General features: G+C 40.3%; 1 protein-coding gene across 2 annotated transcripts; it reads left to right on the top strand.

The window, feature by feature from the left end:
* The first annotated feature begins 3,273 nt into the window (after positions 1 to 3,273).
* Positions 3,274 to 6,544, top strand: LOC141693128 (biotin carboxyl carrier protein of acetyl-CoA carboxylase, chloroplastic-like). 2 transcript variants are annotated; one of them, XM_074498134.1, is made up of 7 exons: positions 3,274 to 3,570; positions 3,911 to 3,967; positions 4,074 to 4,216; positions 4,324 to 4,642; positions 5,087 to 5,158; positions 6,129 to 6,194; positions 6,306 to 6,544. In XM_074498134.1, exons 1-7 carry the CDS (start codon positions 3,445 to 3,447, stop codon positions 6,327 to 6,329), a joined length of 807 nt encoding a protein of 268 aa, XP_074354235.1. In that variant the 5' UTR covers positions 3,274 to 3,444; the 3' UTR covers positions 6,330 to 6,544. The 2 variants fall into 2 exon arrangements, with proteins under 2 accessions (XP_074354235.1, XP_074354236.1); XM_074498135.1 differs by having other exon boundaries at positions 3,914 to 3,967.
* Positions 6,545 to 11,637: the final 5,093 nt, after the last annotated feature.

The raw sequence follows: 11,637 nt of genomic DNA on the forward strand, positions 1-11,637 counted from the left end.
CTAAATGACAAGGAAAATGTGTCTTCAATATGCATATATCGTGTAATCAATATGCAAATTGGGAGATCACATTATTGTGTATGAAATGATATGTCTCACATCTATGATGAGGACATAATACCATTAAACAACTATTCTCAACGAGAATTATCATGATTGACTATGTAAAGTCAAATGATAATGTTTGGATCCACTAACCAGATGGTTAAACTGAGCAAATATGTTTAAGCCAAGGGAATCCAGTTAGACCGAGAGATAGTTGTCAAATCATCGAGAGGAATTAGCCTTGCCTATTGCTTAACGGCGTCATGGTGGACACCCAACCTTGCTGACCGGAGATCCCAAGAACTTGGTTCAATGGGACAACTAAATCATGATGACCAAATCACTGTGGGGGTAACCCCTGGCCTATTTCTATGATGATGAAACAGTGAGACCCGTAAGGTACGAGGTTAAGCTTTATGCTTTTAATGATCTTTGACGAATACAAGGATTTCAAGTTTGAATACATAATATTCGGTTGAGTAAACGCGGGTTACTCTATAAGATAAAGATCACCTTTGTAAGAGAGAAGTATGACCGTTTCAAAGAAGAATTGTGAGGCACAATTCTTTAGAAACTCTTGCAGAACCAGGACGATGTTCCAGGCTAAAATGGACATAATCATGAGAACTGAATGAGTCAGGAAAGATATAATGATGAGTATGTCATCGTTTACACAAACGGTCGAACAGTTCAAGGACATCGCGTCATACTGTCTACCAGTAAAGTCGATATACTTATTCGAGCGAAGGTTCAAAGAGCATTCTCTACCTATCGTATGCTATATCTGAACGCCAAAACTATCACCAAGTCAAGCTCCGCGTCTGTCTGTCTGTGTGGTGCGTGCTACTGAACCATCAATCTCATTTGTGGGGGATTGTTGGACAAACTTAGTATTTTAGACTAAGTTGTGAATCATTTTGAGACTCTATATGAGTGAGACACATTATGTGTTAGTGGTGTGTATTTATTGGAACGTATTCTCCTCTTCGAGGGGATTCCAACGCATATTTACACGCTCGAAATGAGTAAAAGGTGAATGAGAACTGATGTTCCAAAATTTTACCTTTTAATATGAAAAGTGGTTTTGTACCACATCGAGAGTAGTACAAACCTATTTCTTAGTTTTTCTTATTAATACCATCTACCACATCGAAAAGAAAATCAAGTTCTTTCAAGCCTCTCTTTATAAATAGAGTCTTAGGGCACCAGTTTAATTAAGTCGAGGAAATAAGACTCATCTCTTTTATTCTCGGTCTCTTTAGTCTTAAATTTTTCCAATATTCCGGTGATAGTTCTCGGGCTCAGTTCAAGTTCGCTGAGAGTATATTCGATCTATCGATTATACTAGTATCTCGTTTTATCCTGGGAAGCAGGTCGTTAAACACGGATGGTGCGGGGCGAAACTGCTTTAAGGAGACAGTTTTCTGGACTCGAGATTAAATCCAATCTCTGTCTATTTTCTCAAACCCTTCTCCTAATTTAATTGTTAATTCTTATATGCTTATGTGATTTAAGAATTAGCAATGTTCTTGTGAATTAGTCATATATTCAATATATATATATATAATAATGTCTTTATCGTACAAGATTGATAACAGATTCGTCTCGGTTCTGAACAAACATGGCTGGCTAGGCAGGGCTAGTGTTATGATGCAACAGTTCGGGCCTCAGTATGCCAAGCTTGAAGTTTCTCGGTGACCTTTGGATACCGGTGGCTAAATGGTGCAGTTGAAAGGTTCGTGAACTTTGCTGAGTGCTATCCCTTTGTTTGTTCGGAGCGGGAGACCTTAGTTCTTGGAAGTGGATGATTTACTTTGTGATACGCGCTTAGCGGTTCATGTTTCATTCATTTGTTATGGTCAAGTCCTTTCTAGACTTTGGGTCTTTTTGAGTTTTCTAGACTTTGGGTGTTTTTGGGCTTGTACGTAGCGGGCGTTGGAAGCATGTTGCATACGATCTTATTAATCTAAAAGACACTTGGAGAGAAATTGATTGTCTGGTTCGTTTCAAAAGTATGAAAAGCTCATAATCAGTCTCATGATTGTTCTTTTTGAACTGCTGCAAAATGGTCATATCTTCAAATTTTTATATAAGTTAGTTCTTGAATTGCCCCGCCTTTTATATATATAATGACTTCGTAGTCCTAATCAATAAAATCGAATACAGTTTTCCATCATTAAAAAGTAGCCACACCATTTTTTTAAACTATATATTCAAACATGTTTGATAAATTGAATTATACACACATTATGATAATAAGAGTTAATAATAATTGGAAATAAAAATGGAGAAACAAAAATTGATTAATAGGTGTAAAATCTCTATTGATCTGGAAGAGTAAATAAATTATCTAATTGATCAATTAAGCACAACCGAATTATTAAATAGACGTATCTATCCGATTGACAAATCAATAAACTTGGTAAACATAGTGTGCTTAAAAGAGGCGCTTTCATGGTTAAAGAATAAGAATTTTAAGAAGTGTTATGTTATCAGATACTTGCTCGAGCATGCAAAGGGGTGGATGGAAGATCTTACTTTGATAATATTGTTAGAGAGTGTATTGATTTGTGTAAACACTTTGATAAAGTGTTAGTGCGTTTTGCATCTACGTCTGTGAATGAGGCGGCTCATGTACTAGCTAGAGTGGCTTGTTCTTTGACAGACTATCAAGAATGGCAGGAAAGTGCTCCTGACTTCCTATATCATGTACTTTTATCTGACGCTTTATGATAATGCAAGTACAATTTTCGTCAAAAAAAAAGGTATAAAACAATTCACAAATAATTGAATCAAGTAAGAGATATTAATACATACATATGCATAAATTAGTTAGTCGCCTTCGTTCTTTGTAGCAGAGTATGATAATTTTTCAAATTAGTTGAGAGGAGGAGGAAAAGAAATTGTTGAGTAATGGTATGGGCAAATGACATATTTGTTTTGGAATGTAAATAATTGAGTTGAGTCAAGTGATTCCAGTCGAGTATAATTTGTATAAAATAAATAATTATTTTCATTTTTAATAATTAAATAAAATAGGAGATAATGGTTAAAACAAAATATAGATTGTTTCGATTATTATAGTTTAGGAAAGATATAAATTTCACAATTAGAAATTAAAAGAAATTAAGGAAAGGAAAAAAAAGAAACGAGAAAGGAAGGGGGCCCTGGGGTGAGTTGTGTTGTGAGCATTCAGCATTGTATGTATCGACCCCCCCCCCCCCCCATCTCCCAAAAAACCACTCCCATCTCCTTTCCCCTGTTTTTATTTTTCTGAATTTATCGCTTTGATTTCATCTCCCCAACCCCCATTTACATTTGCCCTCACCCCCACTATTCTCATTCGTTGAATTGAGTAAGAGACACACACAGAGAGATAGGGAGGGAGAGGAGAGATCTATGGCTTGTTTCTCTGTTCCATGCCCTAAGATTTCGGTGCAGTTGGGCCACTCCAAGCCCATTCTTTTTAAATCAAATCGCTCATTTCTACCTGGATCTTCCCTCCACAACTCTCTTGCTTTTCAGGTATTACACCTCTCTCTCTCTCGTATCTTTAAAGGAAATGTGAATTGATTAGGTTTTGGTAAAATTTCCAAGCATATCTCTAAAATCAATATTAAACAAGTAGCGTTTATATTGTTTATACTTGAACTTCACTGTGCAATTTTAACTCTAGTTTTACTACTTTTGTATCGCTGCTACTCTTACGATCGTTTGCAGTCTTAATGGAGTGTGAGAGTTACTTATAGAATCTGTTCAGTTGGGTGCTTGTGACTAATTTTTAAAGACGTCTTGTACTATTTGGTCTAATACCTTGTTTTATGGTTATTCTTTTCTTATTTGCGAATGGTGTAAATTTTTGCAGCAGGCATCTAACTGGAACCATTATGAAGTTCTTAGGTTATCTATTCAGCTGAATGCGGTATAGTAAATTAGTAATTGTCAAAACTCCTTGCTCTTTCTCCTTTCTACCACATTGCTTTTTGTTTGTTTGTGGCCCTTATCTAATATCACTCTCGTCATCCAAGGTTTCAATGGAAAATTCATCAAACTCTGTAGCGACTCCAGAGACAAAGTTAGAAGAATTAACCAAGAAAGTTTCTTCTGAGGATGCCATTGCTGATGTAGCATCAATTACAGCATTTATGAATCAAGTAGCAGATCTTGTAGAGTGTGTATACTTCCCTTAATCTGTATAAAAAAAGTTTCTTATCAGCACATCTTTTGAATCATCGATCGTCCTTCCATTGCCTTACATTAACTAATCTTCTGTGCCAGGCTTGTGGATTCAAGAGACATTATGGAGCTGCAGCTAAAGCAAGAGAACTGTGAGGTCCTTATAAGGAAAAAGGAAGCTTTACCACATCCCCCAGCAGCTCCTTATGTTATGATGCAGTCCCCGCCTCCCCAAGCTATGGATCCTCCACAATCATCCCCTGCAAAGTCAGCTCCTGCTTCTGCCAGTCCGACTGCCTCACCAAAAGCTTTGCCTGCACCACCCACTGCAGCGCCGAAGTCCTCACATCCTCCACTTAAGTGCCCCATGGCTGGAACATTCTATCGCTGTCCCTCGCCTGGAGCCCCGCCATTCGTAAAGGTAAATGTTCTATGTTTTTCTTTTGTGAAGTTACTGAACTTTATATTTGACATAGCTTGGAGGAGAAATTCAAGGTTAATATATTATTTGCTTGTCCTATATATAATTTATGCTGTGATTGTCTAAATTTGGTCAGATAGAACTAATTTCAAGAAAGAGTCACCATCCTTCAGCACATTTTATTGACCAGTTTAGCCTATATTTTTAGTTGACATAGTCATATTATTGCACTGGTCCAGTTCCATCTGTGGTATTTAATCTTACCTGTACATTGAATCTGTTCTCATGCAACAGGGGGGCGAGTTTTATTTAGTTTGTTACGTGATAAACCTCTAATAGATGTTTATACATAGAATCATGTACTGCCTACTGTTCTTTTAAAATAGTATAGTGGATAGCATTTTCCTATTTGATTGTTTGACTTGTCAAATATTTCTAATATAGGTGGGAGACAAGGTCCAGAAAGGTCAGGTAATTTGCATCATTGAGGCCATGAAGCTGATGAATGACATCGAAGTAAGCATCCTTGCTCTTCATTGTTTGTTTTTTAATGTTATCATTTTTTTTCACATGGTTGATGATTACATCAGTATTCGAAGAATGAAGTGGACGTGGAATTTAGCAACCTTCATTAGCGTGGATAAAACGTTTTACTATTTTTACTTCCATCCATCTACAATCTACATGGAAATTAAAAAGCGTACAACTTGACATTGCTCTGTCACTGGTCATGTAATTAAGTGCTTGTTTGGTTAACTGAAGGAAGTGACTTTCATGGGTAGTAGTATTTACTATTTATTTTATTCCTTGATGAAACTCTTAGGAAGTATAAAATTTTGTTTGGTGGATGAGTTGGAAGTTATAGTTCCTGGGTAGTGTAGGTTATGTGGGGGAGGGTGGGTACCCAACTTCCAATGTTTTGTGGGAACTCAGACTTCCAAGGAATTTCTACTTCCCATGTTAGTGTCACCCAAACAACCTTATTATTATCATTTCCTAGGAAGTTAAAGTTCCTGGGTAATGTATTGTCTACCTAACTACCTCTAAGTAATTATTTGTTGGTGTTAATTTAGTTAGATTAGTGAGTAATAGTTTAGCTTGTAAATCCTAGCTGGCAAGTTGGTTAGAGTAGTTTCTTACATCACTTTTGCAGATATAGTGGTAGTTAGGACTTTGCACAAACATATTTTATAGTGAAGAGTGCATATATCTGTTCAATTATTCTTCTTTAAAATTGATTGATCTTTACGATAAAATGAAGTCAATCTGTTTATTTGATTCCTGCTATTCTTCTCATTGTGATATGGGGATGAGTTCTTCGATCTGTTCTGCATATTCGTGGAGTCGTTCAACAAATTTAAATCTATCAGATTTTACGCTTCTTCATCTATGATGCACCCACATGTAATATAATTTAAAATTTCGTGGCTGCTCTGATTCCTTGTATTTTTAAATTTAATTGACAACCCCGTGGATTCATGTGCAGGCTGATCATGCTGGAACTGTCGTTGATATTCTAGTTGAAGATGGAAAACCAGTTAGTGTTGACATGGTCAGTATCCGTTCCAACTTCTCTTTCTCTTTGCACACACACTAAACCTATTATTGGGTGGGATCCTTTGTTTTTCAGTGAAATTGATTAAAATGTTGTACCCTCTTGCAGCCACTATTTGTCATTGTACCGTGAGGAGGAAGAAGTATTTGCTATAGAAATTCCGACAAGATTGAGCCTAGATCTATTATGCCGCTATTTTATATTTATATGATGTATTTTCCATGTATCTTTGTTACTTTAGCTAAATTTTGAAGTAATACAAAAGTTGTTACCATAAGATTTCAAATTTTATTGTTGTAGTTTGTACTCAAATTTTTGTTTATTGATTTTTGTAATTCGTTTGCCCATTTCGAGGCTTCAAATATTCCACATATTCATTAATACACTTCACACAGATAACTCCGGTGAGCAGGCGGCTCCGTCAGACGCCGTTCCTGGACCTTCTGGGTAAAAGCGACGTGTAGCTGTTAGTTGGACGCCTGCAAAACAACACCGGAAGGGGGGTTTGGCTCCCACAACGCCTCCGGTGTAAGAATAAGAACAGGTTCTTGGAGAAGATGAAGATTTATGTATGTAATGGAAGTGTTGCTGTGTGTATGAGTATATGAGAGAGAGTGAGTGTGCAAGAGTGTATATTTTTCTAACCCCTAAACCCTTCAGCCTTGGGGGTATATATAACCCAAATCTAGGGTTTAGGAGTAGTTACTGCTAAAATCAGGGCCGTTGGATCTTGGGAGCAGAGGACGCCTGACTTGGGTGGATTGCTTACACGTGTCCAGGGGAGGTTCACCTTCAGAGTGTCCTAACGGCCTTCTGACACGCGTCGTGCTTGTCTGGCGTGTTGGTTGTTGATAGCTATCATAGTCACGTGCCCACGTACCCTTCCTTGGCGGGTTGTGGGATGTGCATGTGTTTGCTGGGACCTCCCTCATGGTGGTCTTAGCCCTGATCCGGATCCGAGTATGCAGGTGGATCCGGATCCGGGTCATAGGATAGACCCGGGCTTGGGCTCCTATGCTTGATTGGTCTGGGAGAGGGGGGACTTTGTAGATTAGTTGAGCCTGTATTTCCTTTAGTCCAGGTTGACGCCTAGTCGGGTCTCTTATACCCCTATCATTTGCCCCCTACTCCCTTATGCAGATTTTCTGATCTGCATGAGGGAGTAGAGTAGAATCACATAGCTGTTGCCTTAGGAGAAAAATTCTGTTAATCTGTTGGCCCCCAATCCGGATTTGGTGCTGAGTGGATAGGTCCGGATTAAGGTAGTAAAATCTTGCTGCTTCAGAAAAATTTCCACTCCCGGTTGCCCTCAAATCCGGATCTGGTGTAGTGGTCACCAATCCGGATTGAGGTAGAGTAGCTGCTTCAGAAAAATTTCCGCCCCTGGTTGCCCCCCAATCCAGATCTGGTATAGTGGTTACCAATCCGGATTAAGGTAGAAGAACTTGGTTGCTTTAGGAAAATTTCTACTCCTGGTTGCCCCCAATCCGGATCTGGTGTAGTAGAGACCAATCCGGATTAAGGTAGAAGGACGGTTGCTTTAGGAAAATTTTCTGCCCCTGGTTGCCCCCCAATCCGGATCTGGTGTAGTAGATGCCTATCCGGATTAAGGTAGAAGAAATTGGTTGCTTTAGGAGAATTTTCTGCCCCTTGTTGCCCCCCAATCCGGATCCGGATTAGGGTATATGAAATTTTCTTGGGAAAAATTGCTGCCCCCTGGTTGCCACCAATCCAGATCTAGAGTAGTAGAAGTCAATCCGGATTGATCTGTATCTGGGTAGGCCTTTAGGATCCGGGTAGGATGCTTTAGGTTCTGCGAACTTTTCGGAATTTGTAACGTTTTTTGCTCAATTTCCCCCTATGAATTTAAATTTTGGCAGTTATTCCCTAGAAAATCACCCCCATAATGATTATGGGTCTTCAATGCGGTTTTATGTATGTATATAAATGCACATATACATTTTGTAACAGTTTTGCTAGCCAACTACACCCTGCCACGTGGCAGGGGCTGTTCCTTTTCTTTGGCCTATAAAAGGTTGTTCTCCTCCTCCACTTCATTCTTTATTTTTCACCAAAGAAGAAAACCAACAGTCATATCTCTCTTTTTCTCCCAAAAAATATTTCGAAGTGCTGCTTTCTCTGTTGGAGTTCTCCGTCGCTGTGCCGCCGTTTTTACCCATTTGTTCGCGATTTGTAAGTTCTATTCTTTCCTTCTTCGATTCCTTGTGCGACCCTCCTAGGACCACATTTACTACATTCTTACCTTTTCTTTGCCTTTCTTCTCTCTGATTTGTCTCTCGGGAGATGTACAGGTTCAGGTTGCCCTTCTTGACTTGATCTTCAATGAAGTATTTGAGAGAGAGACAATTCTCAGTTTTGTGTCCATGGGTTTCATGATAGTCGCAATGCCTGTTGTAAGGCCTGCTTTCCGGGGGAGTCTGCATTGGCTTTGGAGGATAATAGAATGGCTTTCCCTTGATCTCCTTCAGTATTTCTTCCCGGGTCCTGTTTAGTGGTGTCCACTCTGGCTCTTGCCTAGGCTCTCTTGCCTGCCTAGGTGGACCGAGATCGCTTTTGGATTCTATCTTAGGACCCAATCTTTGAAATATTGGAGTGTTTTGTACAACATTTGTCTGCTGGGTTTGGTTGCTTTGTTTGAACTTTTTCTCCTGATGGTAACCCCCTTTCGGTCGGTCATCAGAAGGTTTGTTCCAGGTTCCTCCATTCCGAGTCATTCTCATCGTCTGGAGAACGTCTGTTTCTTTTATAAACCGGGCTGCCATTGAGTAGGCAGCGGCCAGGCTTTGTGGCTCTTTGTTTATCAACTCTACAATATACCTCTCATTGTGTTCTGGATCCAGGTTCCTTCGAAATATGCTTAGAGCTTCCCTTTCATCAAGATTCGAGACTTTGTTGATGGCTTCCTGGAATCTCCGCATATAAGTTGAGAGTGCTTCATTATCATACTGGCGGATTGTTTCCAGGTGACACATGTGCATTTCATTTGTCTTATTGGCTCTGAATCTTCTAAAGAAGGCTCCTCTGAATTCTTTCCAGGAGTGAATGCTTCTTGATGGGATCCCGCTAAACCATCTTTGAGCCCCCCCTTTGAGGGTCGAGGCGAAGAATCTGGATTTGGTTAAGTCGTAATAATATATCTGAGCTATCTGTTCAAAGTAGTTGAGGTGCTCTTCCGAATCCCCCAATCCATCGAAAGAGTCGAAGTTGTAATGTTTGAGATTTTCTGTCGAGGGATGGCTTCTAGGGAGTGGCTGAAGGGCGTGAGGGTCTCCCCAACTTCCAACCCGGAATCTTTCTCCATTTTTCTCTGGAGCTCATAAATCATGTCTTTAAGATCCTTCTGACCCCCCTCTTCGTCGTCAGAAATGGTCTCAGGGGTAGGGTCCCTCCGAGTTCTTTTGCCTTTCGTTTTAGCTAGGAGTCTCTCCTCCTTCAACTGCATTATTTTCTGAATTTTTTGCTCCAGCTTTGCCTCTTCTTCCTTTCTTATCTGTTCTCTGATTTCTTATAACTTTTTCTTTCTGGTTGCTTCTGTCTCCTTCTTACTAGGCTCTTTCTGACTCTTTTTTTCCTTAGCCCCAATTCGGTCGAAGACAGATCTCCTGGATTGCTGAGAATCCCCAGACTCTTCTTGCTCTTCATCTTGCTCATATTATATCTGGAGCCGGGCTTGTTCATCTCTGTATAGCCTGATTGCTTCAGCAAGTTCATGGATTGTTAAGTTGCCATATGCTCCTCTGCAACTGGAACATTGGTGTACTTGTACTGATTGAGTTCTATGATATTTTTGGCATCCCGGGGCATTACTAGCCTTTCCAAGACCGGGGTGTGTTGTGTCAATGGTTGCTCCTGGAGGGTCTCTCGATCTCCCCCAGGTTCATGAGCCTGAGAGTGGTCCTGATCCTGGACCTGGGTACTGGCGGAGGGCCTATTAGCCGTACTTTTTCCTGCTCTTGCCATTACCACAATTGTACAAACAACTGACCAAGATTTGAGGCTACAAATGTGGATCTGAGGTTGCTTTTTTGAAGATTACAAAAAAAAATTCCAGAATAACAGCAAATAAACTTTCTGGGCTTTGCTAACAATAATACTAAACAAGAACAGCAGGCTCTAGAACACAAAAGAAAATATGCAATCTAAAACAGTTATGGGTTTTAAAATTATCAAGACTATTAAACCCCAGGCTTTAAGACTATCAAGATTATCAAACCCTAAACAACCAAAATTTAACAAACAAGAGCGGGCTCACACAAACGTGGCCTAAAGTAACGAGCTCACACAAACGTGGCTAAAATGAACATTCATATTCAAGAAAGGGTATGGTTGTTTGTGTTCTTACAGGCTTAAAAGTGGACTCTCTTAAGAGTTTGCTGATGAAGATGAATCCAGGGGCACCGAGACCCAAGGATGGAGCGCCCTCCTTCTAGCGCCAAATGATAACTCCGGTGAGCGGGCGGCTCCGTCCGACGCCATTCCTGGACCTTCTGGGTAAAAGCGAGGTGTAGCTGCTGGTTGGGCGCCTGCAAAACAACACCGGAAGGGGGGTTTGGCTCCCACGACGCCTCCGGTGTAAGAATAAGAATAGGTTCTTAGAGAAGATGAAGATTTATGTATGTAATGGAAAAGTTGCTGTGTGTGTATGAGTATATGAGAGAGAGTGAGTGTGCAAGAGTGTATATTTTTCTAACCCCTAAACCCTTCAGCCTTGGGGATATATATAGCCCAAAGGTAGGGTTTAGGGGTAGTTACCTCTAAATCAGGGCCGTTGGATCTTGGGAGCAGAGGACGCCTGACTTGGGTGGATTGCTTACACGTGTCCAGGGGAGGACCACCTCCAGAGTATCCTAACGGCCTTCTGACACGCGCCGTGCTTTTCTGGCGTGTTGGTTGTTGATAGTTGTCATAGTCACGTGCCCACGTACCCTTCCTTGGCGGGTTGTGGGATATGCATGTGTTTGCTGGGACCTCCCTCATGGTGGTCTTAGCCCTGATCCGGATCCGGGTATACAGGTGGATCCGGATCCGGGTCATAGGATAGACCCGGGCCTGGGCTCCTATGCTTGATTGGTCTGGGAGAGGGGGTCTTTGTATATTAGTTGAGCCTGTATTCCTTTAGTCCAGGTTGACGCCTAGTCGGGTCTCTTATACCCTATCACACATATTGATGAATACCTGTTTCGTTAGGGTGCGAGCCAATTATGAAGATCAAAGGCAAACATAAAAATTAAAATATGAATGAGATAGCAAATATCAAGCACTAGTATGGATGCCCGCTTCGCGTGGTGTTGATTTTTTAATAAATTAAGAGGACAATCAAGTATTTACACAGAACTGCTTTTGCAAAATTAGGAGTTTGGATGCGAAATGTTATTTTTTTTATGAGGGTGGCCAGGAAATGGAAGAAGGTTAAATAAAT

Source organism: Apium graveolens, chromosome 10 (assembly GCF_009905375.1).
Source record: "Apium graveolens cultivar Ventura chromosome 10, ASM990537v1, whole genome shotgun sequence".
In the NCBI taxonomy this organism is placed as follows: domain Eukaryota; kingdom Viridiplantae; phylum Streptophyta; class Magnoliopsida; order Apiales; family Apiaceae; genus Apium; species Apium graveolens.